General features: G+C 40.3%; 1 protein-coding gene across 3 annotated transcripts in view; it reads right to left on the minus strand.

Annotated features, from left to right (window-relative positions):
- Positions 1-15,813, minus strand: part of LOC140651953 (uncharacterized) — a 67,569-nt gene extending 51,756 nt beyond the window's left edge. Inside the window, exons 1-8 of one of the 3 annotated variants that reach the window (XM_072862128.1) lie at positions 15,590-15,805; positions 15,089-15,189; positions 14,626-14,695; positions 13,604-13,734; positions 11,796-11,884; positions 8,958-9,057; positions 7,522-7,565; positions 6,255-6,332 (exon numbers count right to left, since the gene is read on the minus strand). In XM_072862128.1, the coding sequence (XP_072718229.1) occupies positions 6,255-6,332; positions 7,522-7,565; positions 8,958-9,057; positions 11,796-11,884; positions 13,604-13,734; positions 14,626-14,695; positions 15,089-15,189; positions 15,590-15,755 (779 nt within the window). In that variant the 5' untranslated portion in view covers positions 15,756-15,805. Of the gene's footprint in view, positions 1-6,254; positions 6,333-7,521; positions 7,566-8,957; positions 9,058-11,795; positions 11,885-13,603; positions 13,735-14,625; positions 14,696-15,088; positions 15,190-15,589 lie in introns of all 3 variants that reach the window. The other 2 variants (XM_072862129.1, XM_072862130.1) reach the window with 2 other exon arrangements.
- Positions 15,814-18,217: the final 2,404 nt, after the last annotated feature.

An 18,217-nucleotide genomic window follows, 5' to 3' on the forward strand; every position in this document is an offset into this window, starting at 1 on the left:
ATTTTGTATATTGCTAAAAGACATGACTTAAAATTAATTTTCAGCTTGGAAACAAAAAGTCACCCTTATGGCATGATTCAGTCAAGTTATGGCTACTTAAACCTGGCATTAGAGCTCACTAGCATCAATAGCTACCTGGACAGGGTATTCTAGCACATGCCACAGGTACTATGATCACACCATCACTTCCACTGAAAGAAGTAACTCTTTGCCCCATTCACTAGTAGGTTTTGCTGAATGACTATAGACCATATGACATCCGCTCTGTAACATGCCAACTTTATGCTGGCCATAACCCACAGCCAAGTTGTAATTTTGTATTGTGTAGCAGGGGACTTAAACCACAGAACTATGAACTTGAACTTCAGCAGCAACTACAGTCATGGCATCCGAAGTGGCACCCTTCAATAATAAAAGAATTGCATCAGTTTAGTGATAAAATCCCCTGGTGAGATGGGGCAATATCAAGCAATGTAAACAATTCTGAAAGGAAACTACTAAAATGAATTCTAATTAAATTATATGATCGTGTAATTAATAAAATACAATACTAGAGATAAATATGAAAGTACTACTTTTAAAACATTTTGAGCAGTTCTTTTAACTCTGTTAAAATACAGAAGTAATATACATCAGTCCGTGAAAGGAGATAACAACTACCATTCTTTTATACAAAATGTCTGTTTCGGGTTCTATGTTTGGTATTTAACAATTAAATAAATTATATGCATTAGTAAACCAGAGCATTGAATAAAACTAAGCTAAGATTCAACCTCAGAAATCCCGTCCAAGCTGGGGCTCCGTAGGGAGTTAACAGTTAAAGCAGGTCCTCACTAACTACAGCACAGGGGTAACAAAGTTCCAAAACCGGTTTTGCTGCTGAAGCCACCTTCTCATCAACCACCTACAGCTCCTGTCCTACTCTAACAGGAATCTGGGCTCTGAAATTTGAGTCTCCTGTCAATTCTCTGCCTGCCAATGACTTACTCTTGGATTAATTTTTTCCATGTAAAATGCTGGTTTTTCTTCAGTTTGATTCTCAGAAATGTTACAGTTTATGGGCATGTCACAGGTGATAACATGAAATGTCTAAGCAGAGATCTCCTCCCTGTCTACTCTGGGACAATGCACTATTCAACCTCTGTGCAGCTATGAAGATAGCCTTCCTTCTTGTTTTGCCACATATCTTACACCATTTGCATTACAAAAAAGTAAAATGCACCATCAGTACTGGGTCCTGTTTGGCTCAGGGAGAAAGACATTCTCCAAGATAAAATGGGTACTTCTTCCCTCATCAGGTGCCAAACCCCCTCAAGTATCTCATTCAGGCCACTACTGGTAGACTGAAGAGATTACTGGCAACAAAAGATGGGACAGTTAGTGTAGTACATTTACTGGCAGGGGAAGATGCTGCAAGAAAGAAAACAAAAAAACCACAGCAATGCATGTGACATGGAAGTGAAACAGGGTCCAAGTAGGCTGTGGTATGAACTTTTAGCTTTATAGCTAATGCAGTTTCCTGGGATGTGACTCAACGAATGTCACCCTGAGGAGAGATCTAAGCCAAGTTTCTTAACTCCCTGGGCATGTATTTTAACCGCAATGCTATTAGGCAAAAAGTAGAAACTGCTAGCACTTCTAGCGGTGTTTTTACGACCAATTCAAAACTGCTAACATGTGTCAGGCAAGATCAGCACAAACTTATGGGTTAAGAGATGCATATACCTAACATGTAGGTACCAACACGTTTCCTAACTTCTGCTGCATTTCCAGTTTAGGCAAAATTTATTGATTGCATCACTTATCTCCTCTGATTAGGGCATTTCAGAGCATGCATTGTATGTAAACTCTTAATGCCTAGACAATTTCAACCCAATCAGACAGGCTACCTGGTGTTTTCAGCTGCCTGGAATAGATGGTGCTACAGAGAAAAAGGCATTCCACATTGCTGATTGGGACTTGCATGCTGGATTCTGTTCAAGTCCCAAATTAAGCAATCTGGATCCAGCCCTTAAGAGACTACAACTATTGACTTACCCTTTCCGTCATCCCAGGCAAGAGGATTATGCAGTCTCAACCATTGTACACTCTTGGCTTAGGGCAAAATGTCAGTGTTTATCATCTCCTCAAAATGATTACTCTACTGATCAGCATTAGTTTATTCTCTCCTGCATTTCAAAACAAAACAAAACAATGTACTAATCACCCACTGGCACTAAATAATGGTAAGAGACAGCGATGTCTGGGGTTAAATGAAATTAAATACAGAGCTGTGCATCATCAGTATAGTTCTGGCATCATGGTTCATTTTGACACATTGCATGAATTCCCTATTGAGTGCTGTGCACTAGACATTAAATAGGGAGCAGTGATGTATTATCACTTCTTCTGACCATCTGCTGACATATATTACTACACAAATCAAAGAAAAGGAGTAAGTGCCTTTTTTGATAACATTTACTTAAAATCAGTCATTTAAGAATGCACATTGGTCTTCTATAAACTGTGAACTAATGGTTTCTTACATTTTCTCTGCTAAACATCAGAGAATCCACACAAGAGGCGAGTCAAGCAGCCTTCCTCTCACTGGAAAAATAAACAGCATCTATCCCCTCTACCTGTCTGCCTGTTTTCATGAAAACTGGACGAAACTTTACAGTTTCAAGATTCCTGCCTTTAAGTCAAATACATTAGGGAGATACACCTAGCACAATCAAAGAAATCCCAGTGACTTAGGTCAGCAGACAGAAATCAACTGAGTCTGGCTTCTATCAACTAAAGTAACTTGGAGAGTCACGAGTTGGAACATGCACTTTACTTGTTTTACATTAAAAACTTACTTTACCAAGACAACAAAGAAAGAGAGAGAATAGCTTAGATTTTAATAGCCATTCAATGGCCACAATATACCCACATGAACATTCCTGAGACTTAAAGCACCCTTTTGCAGTGGAGCTGAGTTCCCAGAAGTGGTCTGCATCAAACATTTCAAGAAAATTTAAAAAAGAAACTAAAAAACTGTGTTGGATGAATGAAGTAGGTCTAATCTACTACCTCAATACTCATGGAGACATGATAATATATGCATGGAATGTGAGCTCTGACTCTGACTTGCCTGGCTTTACTTAGTTTAATTTGAAGTGCTCTTGTTTACATAGTTAATTATTTTTGCTTATGCATAAACAATAGACAGATAAGGTTTATAAGCCTAAAATTTGATAAATTCTTCCCTTTTTTGTTTACAAGTTCGAAAAACTCATACCCATCAGTCCTTCTTAGCAGTACACTTACACCTTTTGCAGCAGCCAAAGAGAGAAGAGTAACGTGGACTACTGTTCTCGGGAAGAAAAAAAAAACAAACCCAAAGACAGTAAAAAAACGACCTGACTCTAATCATAACCAAACCTACCCTCCGCAATAAGATGTGAGGAAAAGAGAGAGCTTGCCCTCTAGTGTTTAGTCACCAGAAAACAGCATAAATGCTGTGAAAGGTTTTCTTGAGCTATAGGGTAAAGGTCCAGTAAACGTTTGCAGAGCTGAATGGCAAGTGGTCTTGGCTGCATGAACGCACTCACGGCAGTGAGAAATTCGTTATGTGAAAGGCACTTTAACGACAAACACAGAGACCTGACTTGGCTTCTTCCCCCCACATTTACTGACTTTGTTGGGCTGGTTCGGATTTAACCTTATGTATCACAGACACTAGGATTTATTGAGATCTAAATTACACACACTTACTTTCAGGAGACTGCTAAAAATGTAGCTTTTCCTAAATGAGGGAGAAATCATTAATAGACTATAGTCAAGTAACTTCCGCAAACTCTGTCAGAGCTCTGTTGACCTATTGGCAATATAAGTAATGTTGGTGGCAGCAGGTATTGCATGTTTTGGTCATTATTGAAACTATGAATTATCATACTATTATTGTGTATTATTATGCAATGCATTATCTGCATGCATTAAAAACAGATTCAGACTGTCTAAATAACAAAAACCCCACACCATCAAGCTTCTTTAACTTAAGGAGTCAACAGGTTACTAAGCTATCAAATGGAAAATGCATTTTTCCGCAGCCCAAAAGCTTTCATAATATATCCCCTTCATGCATTTGGGCCTAAAGATAGTAAACAACTATTGGGGGGGGGGGGGGGGGGGAGGGTAAGCAAAGATCTCTAACAAATCTCTCCTCCCTCCTTCCCCCCATATCCTAAACTGATGTGCTAGACCACAAGTCCACTTTAGTCAGTCTTCTACTCTGCCTCTCCAAATATAAAATTAAAGCTCACATGTTATTTTGGTTTTATTTTGACTAGTTTTTAGGATTTTATCATACAGGCTGATGTGTAACATGCTTTTATTTCAAGAATTTCATAAATCAAATGCCTAAGACTTTTTCAATTTGCAAACAAAACCACCAGTTTTAAAGGCATCGTGATTAATCCTTTAGTAGACTTAACCTGAAGGTAAATAAATTACTGTTGTATTAGCACAGATACAATCGTGCATGGTTCAGAAATATGTGTGCACATCGATAGGGACAAGGTAACAGAGCCATATTGGGTGCTAACTTTCTATATTGCTTAGTAGCGATTCAAGTCAGCACCAGTTAGCTCTAAGCCACAAGACTACTATGATTTTAGACACAGTTTTATGATTTTTATACACACACACAAGTATTAGCTATGCATATACAATGTGCATATACTTGTCCATAAAATTAGCTACTCCCACTCCAGTAGCTCCTAGCTTATATACTCAAACTTCCTTTTTTTTTTTTTTCAAACCAGACTGCCATTTCTCACAGAAAAATCCTTAAAAATAAAGAACTACCAAGCATTTTAATAACAAAAGTAGTATTCTTTTTTTCTTTCATTCTTCTATAGAGCAAGATCTTTTGGAGTCACAGTTACAGGAGATTTTAAGAAGTTTCATGATGCAGCATAATAAAATCATCAGGAGATACATCAGAATAGGAGTAAAATTAGCAGTTACAAATTTCCAAACCGAACAGAGTGTCTCATTACTATAAACTCCCTCATTTGATTTCCCATTTAACACAATGGTGAAGAGTGAGTGCAGTTTGTTCAGGGCTAGTAGCCTTCTAATAGGTGAAAAGAAATGTCTGACCCTGTTTCTTTCTATGCCATATGTGCCTTCACCTGTAAATCAGCAGTGTTCAGGAACTCAGAAAAGCAGAATACATCTTTCAGGATCACACTCTGAATCTGAAACAGTCACTACAAGTAGGAGAAAAAATGCTTGGCAGCCCTAGGGAACTAACTCAGAAGAGCGGCTCTTCAGATTGTAGGGCACAGTGTCCTGCTGGTTCATCCAGCTGGACTACAGGCTGCCCCCCGTGGCCTCCTTCCCAAGGTCAACTTGGGAGCAGAAACACACCAAATGAAAGCCACCCTCCTCTCCTGCATCTCTCCTGCTGCTCTTCAACCCCTTCCTCCCATCAAGCAAAGGAAGCACTGCCTTTCTCATGACACAGCACAGGACAAGATTCCTCCCTCTCATACCAAGGAAAATGGGAATAAACTGCAGCCAGAATCACTCATCCTATGCAAAACACATTCCCTGACTACTTTTAAACTACTCTTAAAAACAAGTTGGTCAAAAGCGGGCCACATTAGTCCTTCCTTGTGGTACTTCTCAGTAGGCAGAAGGACCTACCTATGTGAAAGTCCATTTCAGTTCGTCTGAACACAAGATACGCACATAACTTTCTGAAAGGACTGACAGCTCAACACATTTGTGGAGATCAGGTCATACAGGAGGAGAGGACTGTGGCATACATTCATCCCTACCAAAGCAAATTATATAAAATTTGTGACTGAACAGTAGGCAACTGATCTAACTGAAGACTGATGAAACAGCATCCAAAATATGCATATTGTCTTTTCCATTACAATCCTACATGAAAGCCAATAACGAATCTTTCCAAAAAGCAGGTGATAAAAAAGGAAACAGTACAAGTAATCTAAAAGAAAAAAAATCAAAGGGGTAAATTTTTTTTTCAAATCATCTGCTTCTTAAGTTAACAAAGAAAGCCCTCAGTTGACCAGAAAGGAAAACTGCAATAGGGAGAATAGACCTTGTAGAAGAGTAACACTAAGGCCAAAAAATATCAAGAAGCCCATATTGCCTCCCCCAAAAGAATACAGTAGAAGCAGTTTTCACAACACAGATAGAGTAGGAAACCTCATCTTTGGTCCACTACAAACATACACGCTGATGTCACAGTTACCTACCAGTCTGGTACTGCATGCCAGTCAGTGAATATTCCACCGGTACATTGAGCACCACATTCAATGAGATGACCTGCAAGGCTGGGAAAATGGCATTCAAATAACTAAATAATCTGTAAAAGCAAGTTTCACAAATCCAGCTTTAAAATATAGCAGTACAGTGGAAACGAAGCTAAGTAACAGAACACGCTATTTTTTTTTCATCCACAGGCATCTAACACATTTATAAATTACACATTAAACATAACAAGGGATTCTGAAAGATGAATATAAGAAGAGCTGAAAGGAGTAACTTTTACATGAAGAATCAAATTAATTTCCTGAAAAAAAAAATGAACACCTAAAAGATTATCTGACACAGAACCCCAAGTTTCATTGGTCATTTCAAGAAGTCTTGATCTAAATTCAGCATCTTAGCAGTCTGCACTGTGTGTAACCAAATGTGCAAAGCCCATTTTTAAATCAAGAGTTATAAGATCTCACTTCCAATGTGAAGGACAGAATGTATTACGATTACGTATTATGATTTTCAGATCTTTGATTGTGACAGTCCATAAACCTTCAATAGAATTACAGGGAAAATCCTCATGTCCCTATCATCCTCAGTTCAGTGGAGCTGGAGTTTCTCTCCGCATTTATTCTCAAGCAACAGGAGGTCCAAGCATACTACTACTAGGTGTACTTGGGTTACCTAAGTAGTCACTCATTTATGGACTTCAACGCAGTCAGATGATGCAAAAAGTTAAATTAGGTGACAGATTTTTACACTAACCTTTCTGCATCAGATTCCTAACCTTAGGACTTACAACTAGGGTTTGCAAACAGGAGTACTGACACTGAGCTTCTGCAAAACCATACAAGCATGCTGACCTCTGCCTGAATCTCCTGTGCATCTTTGAGGATAAGACCTGCTACCACCTCAACTACCAACAGTGATGGCCAAACAGAAAAAGCTGGGAATCACTGGTCTGTACCGTAAGATTTCATCTCTTGACACAAAATGGACAGGAAGAGGAAGTTAAGCTGTTAAATAAAATCATTCACTCCTTTCCTCATTTTGTTATTTTACATTGGTTCCAGAATGAAGTTTCTATAATTTCAATTCCAAACGAGAGAGTATTAAGTGAGCCTTAAAAAAGAACCCAAACCTAACAAAAACATTCAAATAAATGAATTGACTAATATGTAAAAGCACTAAGCACTTAAAAAGTTATCCTGACATTATATGATAGGAAATATAAATTTACCCATGTCGTCTTAGATCATTTACCTTCCTGCAGCTAGCAAGTCAAATTCATCCCTATTCCAGCCAAACTAGAAGAAAAATACAAATGTGGTACATATGTAAGTTTCATACAGTACAGAAAACTGCACATAGTATGTACACTGCTTTTAGTAACAATGCATTAGATATATTTTTACTTAACTGCAGAAATCTAAAGAACAATAATTGGCAGACGCTGCACGTGGACTTGAGTTGCTATACAGCAAATTAGTAAAAGAGCTCTGATGTATTTCAGTTTCCCTCTTATTAATACACCCAAGCAAATACAAATTCTCAAAGTCACACCCTCTTCAAAAAAATTGGAAGTGCAATATTCATGTTATTCAAAATTTGCATAACCCAGAGGTTTAGAAGTCTAGCACCTATTTTGTGTCATGTAAACAAACAACTATGTTTTTTCAACTTCTGAAAATTATCAGTTCCTGGAGTACTACGAGTCATCCTTAAAAACTGGAAGCATGTTTTCTGTTTAACTATAAATTATTTTTCCACAAGTTCACCACAGTGCAAGCAATATATTGTTTCTTATTTACAACTGAGCAGAAATCTCCCTAAAACCTTTCACTAAATTAGGTAAGACCTCTCTGGAGTAGATAATACACACTGACAGCTATTTTGAGAATGTAAACAGCCAGAAATAAAATAACAAGTCGTAATGGCAATTATAAATGGGAAAGTTTAATTCTAGATTAGGCAATGTTTGACATGCATGAAGTCAGAAGAGTATGAAGTTTTAGAAAGGATGTTTGTAACTAGACATTAACACATACCCTCATGTTTTGGGTTTTTTTAAATATGCACCAAAAGAAAGCTTCCATATTTCACAGTGTGTGGTCATACACAAAGATGTATAACCTATTCAAAATACTTCAGAAAACCACATATCCTGCTTGTATAACGTTTTGAAATTCACAGAATTTGAGGAACGTTGCACTGAAACTCAATTACTTAAAGTAAAAACTGTTTACCCATTGAAAAAGACCAGTGTTTTAGACCACCTCATGTGCCTCCCCCCGCCCCAAACCAAAGTGAGCTCTACTACCGCCACCTTGTGGTAAAGAGAAATATACTTGTTTCTTAACTTCACACACCAAATTTTAAAGGGCAGCGGGGGGAGTAAAAGTGAAATACTGGTAAAACATGGTAAGACTTCCTTAACTTCACCAAAACGCTTTCCAGCTTCATGATACACAAGTTCATAAATATCCCGCCTATAAGTTTAGGAGAAGTAAAAGCTAGCAACTTTTCATGCATGTAAGGGGAAAAAAAAAAAGAAAAAGAGAAATTAAAAAAAATTTCAGGTGCTCATTATTTTTAATTCAGTATCTAAATTTTCGTAAGAACCAAAAATTGTCCGACAATGATTGCTGAATATTCATTCACATATGTTCATAATCATATGGAAATTAACTTGTACTTACAGAATGAATGAGTGGTCCTAATACAATCCCACTGTCAACGCATCTACCTGTCACAACAATATCAGCTCCAAGGTCAAGAGCCCTGCTTATTGGTCTTGCGCTAAAGATGACAAAACACAACAGTAAGTACTTTTACTTTTTAAAGCATCATTTAAAAAAAAAAAATCAGTTTCCTGCCACACACAGGATAGAAATCACTTAAAAATCCCATAGGAAATCAATGAAATCAACTTTAACACCCAATTTGTCATTTTGTATATACAACAAGAATATTTTAAAAAGCAATCATCAGAACACCCTATCAAATTCAGGTACCTAAATAACATAATTGAAATACCCGTCTTGATGCCCATGGAAACTGCCTTGAACATAGTGCATAGAGTGTCACTTCTATTATCAGTAACAGAAAATAGTGGTTTTCAGAGATTCATTACTCTTATTTCATTTGTAGATGAGTGTATAAAGACCAATATTCTTCACAGAGAAAGCTTGGTGACTTTGCCCTCCAATTTTAAACCTTTCAGGTCAATTTCCATAAGTGTTTTTAGAACTCGCAATATCAAGCAACTTCAAGAGCAGCACTGTGCAGTCATTTTTGAAGAAACTCAGGCAACAGATTTTCCAGATTGGTCAGGTAAGAGTCAGCCCAGTCAAAATTAGTCAGGCTTGAAAATATTCACCCAGGTGAACCACTCGAGTTTATGCACTTTAGTGAGCAAGCTTTGACCAGAGTGTGTGGCTCCTGGCTTCTAAACCCATGCTATCTCCTGGATCCTTCTATTCTTCATGAAATAGGCAGCTTGAAAACACAAACCATGTAAACCGTGTGCCTTGAAGAACAAAACCAAGAACAGTGTTTTTCTACAGTTTCCATAGACTTAGCCCTGTTTTTGTCAAGAAGTAAGTTAGAACACAAGGAAGTTTTCTTAGTAATGTAAACATAAAATGTATGTACTTGTTTTTTCCCCAATGCTACATGAACCAAAGGATACTAGCTAGAACAACAAGCAAATATACAGCATATAGAAACAATTTACGTCTCTGGGCATAGTGTTAAGTAACAGCCAGAGGTAAAAAGCACAAATGGGGTTTCTGCATACATTCATACAGGATACTGATAGAAAAACTGTGTAACTACCTTTGAAAAGCAGTAAATAAAGCCGTTTGGATCTTATTGTTAAAAATGCACGTGAACTCAGTCCACTGAACTCCTAATAGCCCAAATCAGGAGGGACAGAAGAATCACTTCAGAATCGATACTCCAATGCAAATTTTTCAGATGGAGTTTACACACTTGAATCAATAATCAAACTGTAAACATCAACAGATTTAGGGAATTAAAAGTGAACTATCTACAGAACTTACAGATTTTACCCAATACACTCTGGTATTGACTTGTTTTACAGGCATATATAAATTTATCATTTGCTGTATGAATAAGCATCCACTGCTGATGCTGTCAAAGAAGAATGTAACTTATGAAATGACTAATTTAAGAGGCTGGTAATAGCTTTACATTTCAATGCAACTGATATTAAGGAGCCCATAAAGAAATACCGCTTTTATTAGAAAACCAAGAGTCCACTGTCCTAGCATCTGTTAATGAAGCAGAGACAGAAGTAATGAATTTTTAAAATGCCTCATCATACTAGCCTGCTTTTGTCCTCTCTGCTTTGATTTGCATTGCTTTTTAAAATTCATGAATAAATCATGAATCACCAGAATTGGAATGAACATTTTCTCACAATTACAAATCTTAAACAGTATTTCTTGATTTCATTTACAGTTAGTCATGATCTGCAAATGTTGCAAGTCAAAATTTAACAAACAGAAAATCCAGCAACAACAGAAAACACTAAAGACAAATTGAAAAAGACTCATCTATTAAAAGGTTCTTGTTTTACAGAGAAAAATACATGCTGTGTTAGGTACAGCCATACCCTGCTATCTGCCAGTGATGCATTTTTGGAAAGTGCAATGGTAATGATAAAAGAGAGAGCACAGCAGTTTTTCCATAAAGATTAATGTAAAAGAGGGGGGACTGTGCGCACAGACTTCAGAAATACACCAAAAAGAAATACAGGAGGGATGATATATATGACATGGAGGATGGAAAAGCAAAACAGGATCACCAGGATCATCAACTGGAAGAGATGCTGGCTTTTGGGAACACCTGACCATTGTCCCATTTCTCAGTCGTTCCCCTTTGATGGACTTGGTTGACATTGATTCATCTGAAGAAGTTGATGGTGACAACGAAAATGCGTTGTTCACAAACAGGTAGCTAGAACACCTGCATTTAGAGATTTATGGGAGGCCTTTAGTATCATAAAGGAGGCAACAGAGATCTTTCAAAACAGTGATCCATCCTGGAAAGCCAGCTTCCAAAATTTCAATGGTACAAAGCCTGACGCACAATTCAGCGCAGCCTAGTGGAACCTCCTACAGCACTCAGAGCATGTCCCAGTACTTTAATTCCTCGGTTGCACTTTTCTAGCGACAACACCCTAAACAACTGCTCCATGCAGCAAGAGGATACTCCGCATATGAAAAAGGATTTTTGTGATTGTTATAATTAAACTCAAACTATTTTGGCTTGAACTAAAACCTGAGGATTCACAGGAGATGTAACGTTAAGGAGTCACAACTGGCAAGGTTCTAAAGTAAAAGTTTATTTACAAGTTACAAACAAAAGTTTTTTTTTCCTCTGGTTGCCTGAATAATGCAAAGGTGACCTCACCTGCTCGGTGGTTCTACTTACAAAACAAACCAATTTCATGTAGTCAATGTCTCAAAATTATTTTTCCATAATAAAAACAACTTGTTAAAATAACTCACCCAAGATATACATTCATGCTATGAATGCTCTCTGGAAATTGTTTGCCACTCTCTAAATCAGTGATACCAGCTCCTTTTAGGTTCTCTTTCTGTTACAAAAACAAAACAAAACAAAACACCAGATCTATGAGCATTTTGTAGTATCTACTGTAAGCCTTTTATTAGTATTAGACAATAGATCCACTTCATAGCAAATCTAAGCAAAGTATAATCATTAAAATTAGCAACAACACAAACCAGTTAAATGGCTAAAAGCCCTAGACACACTTTTAACCATAGTTTTCCAGCACACAGAAAAATAAGTCAGTCTTTAAAGAATGCTAGTCCATTCACAGATGATCAACTACAATGAACTGGTATATTCCCTAGGCTTTTAAACTGTCTTGAATTGCTATAGGACTGAATAAATCAAACCCTGCAAACAGAAATGTGTCTGCCATATCGGCAATGGTGGTGTGGCCAGAAAACAAGCTTAATTCCGCAGCTCCAGGCGATACTTCGAATACATTGTGTTTCCAGAGCGGTTGGTAGGGCGGGGTGGGTGTTTTTGACCATGCATTAGGCAGCTTGAGAAACCAGTGGATCCAGGGGGCAGTGACTGCATAGACTCAATGTCTAATGCTAGTTACGGGGGGGGGAATCTATTTTAATCTATTCCATTTTGAATATCTATTTGAATTAATTTGGTATTCTATGGTAAGGATTGAAATCCTCCAAACTGCAAATAACATTTCCTAGTTTAATTAATGATGTTTAGTATCAACAGTGGAAGTTGTCTGTAGACAGTGTAAAAGCTGTCTCTTTTGTTCCTGTAAGTTATGTACTGACAATAGCATAGAAAATAATCCATCTCAGACCAGAAACATCCATGTCAAGCTCAAATAATGACCATTTCACTGTCATACCAGTACTGAAATTCTGGACCACTGATGCTAAAGTAATTTCAGCAGGGCAGCAGTTTCCTGAAAAGAAGTCCAAGCACTGCACATAATTTGCAAATAAAGAATCTTACTTGACCATCTTCTACATTCAATAGCATGCACAGAGTAACAGAGCCTACACAGATAAATAATTTCCCAAGTTACAGGCAGAGATTTAACCATAGTGCAAACCTATCCCCTCTTAACCACTATCGATGTATAAATTGTTTTCACAGTGTCTTTTCAGATATGGCCAACGCTTTTTGGGGAACCAGACTTCATACATAAAGCGTCATCTTTTAAGTCAAAAGCGCCATATATTTTCATGTCTAGATTTCAAGGGTTTTTTTAAATATTAAAACTTCAATCCTCCCACTTAACATTACCTGACTGGCCATAAACTATTTACTTAGAAAAACAGCTACCTATAAACAAAATAACAGGAAATGCCTGTAAACTAATAAAAATAGCTAGAAGGGATGAACATTTGAACACGTGGTAACTACACCACATTTAAATTCAAGAGATATAACACACAGGATTATTTAGTTTAGACAGAAACAATAAGTAACAGCACATCCTAGCTTCTCCTAAGAGCAAGCAGACCTTAGATCAGATTCACATTTTGCTTCAAAAAGATAAACAGTAGATCCACCGTCTTATAAAACTCACCCCAATCACACACCAAACAGAAGATGTGCCAACAATTGTTTTCAGGCATTAAAAAAAAAAAGTGAATCAACAATTTTTAGATGCTTTTAACAGTAGAAGGCTACTGCATAAAAATACACAAAGTAAGTTCCTACAGGACAGTAAATGCCACCTTCATGCTATATAGACTAAAATAATTTCCCCAATGCTACTAAGCCTTAAGACAAAGTAAAATACCTCACTCATTAGGTCATCTCCAGCAACAACAGCTATTTTCAAATCAACATCTGCTTTCTTTGCCACCTCCTGAAGGGCAGCTGCACAAGCAAGTGGATTAATTCCACCAGCATTACTGATGACACGAACACCTAAACAAAAAAGACAAATTAAATTCAGCAGTGTCAACAATCAATTGTATTTTAAAAACTTAAAGCGTGCTGAAACAGAAGCAAGATACCATCTTTGCAAGGTGTCAGACATCTTATCAAGTAAAGTACTAAAATCCCATTAAAACATGAACACTATTTAATCTGTGAAAGGATCAGAATAAGCCAATGCAAAATTGTTTGCAGAAAAATAATTGTTATAGATACTTCTCATCCTTCCTTTATGCATGGGAGGAGAAAGTGACCAAAAAGATATACATGATAAGGCAGACAGTATCAAAACAAATCCTACAGGAACAGTATTTGACACCAATCATTCAAGCATCCATGCTCTCCAAACAACTGCATTTTAGCAAAAATATGCATCTATCTCTATAAATTCCAGGCTGTGTTAGCAAGGTATTGGGTACTTAGGAAATAATTCCTTGTCTCTTCTTAAGCTCAGAAAGCTGTGAAGCTATACTAATGTAAACAGAAAAAAAGTGATCAGAAAATAAGCGATATTCTGGAACTACATGGGAATGTTGAAAAATTTTTAGATTGCATTGAAAACATCTAGATCTCACATTTTTAACAAAGATCTGTAAAGTGATCTTCCATTCATAAACTAAACCTACATAAGAAATACATGTAGATATATAGATGTTTATAATTATAGCAAGCATTTCAAATTAACCCAATTTAAATCTCACCATCAGACCTGCACTTCACATCCATTACGATGGGATTTTTGCTGATGTTTAAATCATTATTCCCAGAGGACAGCAAAACACTGGGGTGAAAAACAGCTGTTTATAGGAAGAGTAACTATGCGAAACCCACCTAAGCAACTGAACTTAATTAACATACAAATTCACACGAAGAGTAGCATACCTTTCCTGTGAATATCTTTTATATAGGGAGCCATGGCAGTGGAGACAAAATCCGGAGTGTAACCTAAAGCCTGAAATAATTAAAAGTTGTAACCATTTGTTACGGTTAAGTCAACCGAATCCCTTTTCTTGGTTAACAGAAAAGAGAAAACAGGGAAGAACAACTAGCTCTCAAAATGTTTGGATAATGCTATAGAAAAGGACGTCAACGCTTTTACTAGATGAAACTGAATATATGAAAATAAAGAAATACATGCAAGTAAGAGGTATACAAAAGCAAACGTGTCCCCATAACCTGACATGTTTTAAACAGACTCCGAGCGTGACGGGGGTCGGGGGAGAGCTCGGGAGGTCCCGGAGCCCACCCGCCTCGCCGCGGGGCCATGCCCTCCCCAGCCCGGCCTTCTCGCCTGAGCCAAGCCGGGCACGCTGGGGCTGGGCAGCGGCTCCAGGCCGCTACTTACGGGAGACCGGGCTTTGGCGGCCGTCAGCAGCGACATGGTGATCTCGGAGAGATAATCGAAGACGAGGAAATCCAGCTTCCCTCCGTACAGCAGCTGCGGCACTGGCGGGGCAGGGGAGAACCCGCCGTTAGCACGGCGGTACCCCCACCCCGCCCGGCCCGGCCCGGCCGCAGCCCGGGGGCTGCCCGGCGCCGGGGACAGCGCCCGGCGGCCCCGGCCCGCCCCAGCCGCCGCGGGGCAGGGCTGAGGCAAGCCGGGCCGTCCCGCCCCTGCCCTTGGTGACGGCCTTGCGGGCGGGCGGCGCGCCCCGCCCGGGCGTGCGGCGGCAGCCCCGGCCCGGCCGCTTACGCAACGGGGCTGTTTGCGGCGCTAGCAGCCGCCGCCCGCTCGCCCGGCGGCCTCGCCCGGCGGCCTCGCCAGGCCTCGGTGCCTCAGCGACGGCCCACGCCGCCCGGCCGGGGCTCCCCGCCGCCCCCGCGGGCGGCAGCCGCCACCGCCTACCTGCGGCCGCCGTGTCCCCCCAGAAGCCCGAGGCGCAGCCGATGCGCACCGCCGCGCCCGCCGGGGGCTCGCAGCCGCCGCTGCGCCGCCTGCTCCAGCGGGGCGGGCGGGCGGCAGCCCCCAGCAGCCGCGGCCCCCGGAGCCCCAGCAGCGCGGCGCAGCTCATGGTGGCGGCGGGCGGGCTCCTGGGTGCCGCCCCTGGCTGAGGCCCGGGCCCGCCCCGCCGCCCGCCCCGGCCCGGCCCGGCCCAACCCGCTGCGGCGGCCGCAGGGATTGCTGGGGCCGCGCTGCGGGCCGGCGGCGGTGTTCGGGGAGGGGGACCGGAGGAAGTCTATGAAGCCTGGAGTTTAAGCTCTGGGAGTCCCCGCTCGGCCCGGCTGGTCGGCTTTGTTCAGCGCCAGGCAGGGGGACGGCTGTGATGGCTGCACTCCCGGGCGTGCCCGAATGGCGCGTCTGGTTTGATTCTGGTTTTATTCTGGCCCACGCTGGACATGGATGGGTGGCAGGAGGGTTTGGGGCTGCCGCATCCCTGAGGTGCTGCAGGGGTGGCAGGGGCCCCCGTGTCAGTGCTGAAGCACCACGTGTGGGATGGTGGGGTTAACCTCAAAAGTGGAAACCCCATTCAGGGTTGTGGTAACGTCAAAAGCATGTCAGATAGATAGTCTGGTTACGAAATTTTTATGAAACCCTTTCTTCCTCCCCCCCAAAAAAATGCATTTATCAAAAAATAAGGCTTTCTCTGGGAGTACATGTCTCAGTTTTGAGAGGAAGGGTTTCTCGGGTCCCAGGCTGAATTTCTAGTCAGTGGATATGAGGTAAACATCACCAAAGCAGCAAAGTCCCCAGCAGTTAAGGAGGAACAATTTCCCAGTCCTGAAGTCTGAATCGGGGCGCTGTCTTTGGACGTCCCCACAGAGGGCTAATCACGTAGAGGCACTTCAGAGTGACTCCCTGTCTACAGAAAATCCACATCGTTCGTCTGATACGACGAGGGTTGGGACCGAATCGGAGTCTTGGATGCTAATCTGATGCAATAACTGCTAGGCCTCCCGTAACACCCATACTTTGATTCTGGGTGGTTTTGAATTATCTCTTGCGAATGAAACAATAATAAAATTGGGGGTCCTTGCAGGAACGCTGAAAAATACAACGTTCAGTGTGACGTCGACAATGCTAAGTATGTGATGATGAGAGGTGGTTTTACTGATGTAAAAAGTAGCCATGTTGAAAATATTTAAATAAATACTTTTGAAAATTGTTGATAAATCGTCCAGTTAGACTAATTTGTAAGTGCAGTTAGAACTGATGCAGTTGAGAGAAGACAGAAAATAATCATGCTGTGATCTTAGAATTTGGTTCTTTAGGGAGGTGACAGTTCCCTACACATAGAGAGGACCTAACTTTTGATTATTAAATTATTAAAGTATTTAATTATTTACATTGAAAGCTTGCAGGTTTTGAGTCCCTATAAACTAGTAAACATCCAAATAATCACAGTGTGAAAAAAAAAGTTATGTATACACAGCTGACTCCAGATAGCTTTGTCCTAAGTATACCAATGTATATTTCTTGTAGCTCCTTAAAGGAAACTTTGAAGCAAGAACCAGAAGGAGCACTGTCTGGTACAAAACACACTGCTATCAGTACAGCCATAAAGACAAATGCCTCCTTGTAGTTAAATTTTTAAGTGTCTTCCACGTGCATTTCAGTATGCAATACATTGCAGTAAGATTCCACATATTGTAACGTAGCAGGAAACGTGGCTAATCCTCGGCAAGTCTTGCAATGGCCTCAAATCCCATGGTGAAATTCAAATGCAGTTCACCTTCGCTGAGACTCCCTAATCAACGTGCTGCAGTCCTCGCTCACTTCTGTGCTTAAACGTATCCAAAATAAATGCCAATCACTAACAAACTTAATCATGTATAACCCATGAATGTAAGTAAAACTCCCACTGAAATGGATTGGGCCAAGATTTCATGCTGCGAAACTGAATTTCTGGACGTGAGAAGACAAGGCTGCTCGACCAAAGCGAACCAGGGGCCGGTAGATGGCTGTGTTTCACCACCGTCCGCACACACCTCGCACGCAAAACCATCCCCAGCCCCAAAAAGTGTCACCTCCTGCCGCCAGCATCCCCTCTGCTGTCTGCACTATGCAGAGGCAAATGTGTGCATTTCCCCCCGCACGAACAAATGCATTTTATCCATATGAAGATATAAATATTCGCATGCATGCGTGTACATTGGTAGAACGGTCTTGGAATCTAGAAGGTGCTTTATTCTTTCAACTTCTTTCAAATATTTTTGTGGCATGGATTTTGACAGCAACTGCTCATGGTTCTGCGATGGGCTGGATCTTGCTTTGTCAGAAATAATTTTAAAGCCCTTATGGAGCATGAATACAATTTTAGCAAATTTGCATATAGATGTTTACATGTGTGTGAGAGAATTAATATCCAACACGCGTAAGATACTAAGGCAGCACTGCAGTAATGATTAGTTCAGAGCCCATCGTTTCATATGCGAGGTTAGGATTGTTTTGATGAAATCAGAGGCAAGTTATTTAGAGGTTCTTTTCCAGGTAGGCTTGGGAAGCAATGTTCTGTGATGGTCAAGTTGTAATTTT

The sequence above is a fragment of the Ciconia boyciana genome, chromosome 5 (genome assembly GCF_034638445.1).
Source record: "Ciconia boyciana chromosome 5, ASM3463844v1, whole genome shotgun sequence".
In the NCBI taxonomy this organism is placed as follows: domain Eukaryota; kingdom Metazoa; phylum Chordata; class Aves; order Ciconiiformes; family Ciconiidae; genus Ciconia; species Ciconia boyciana.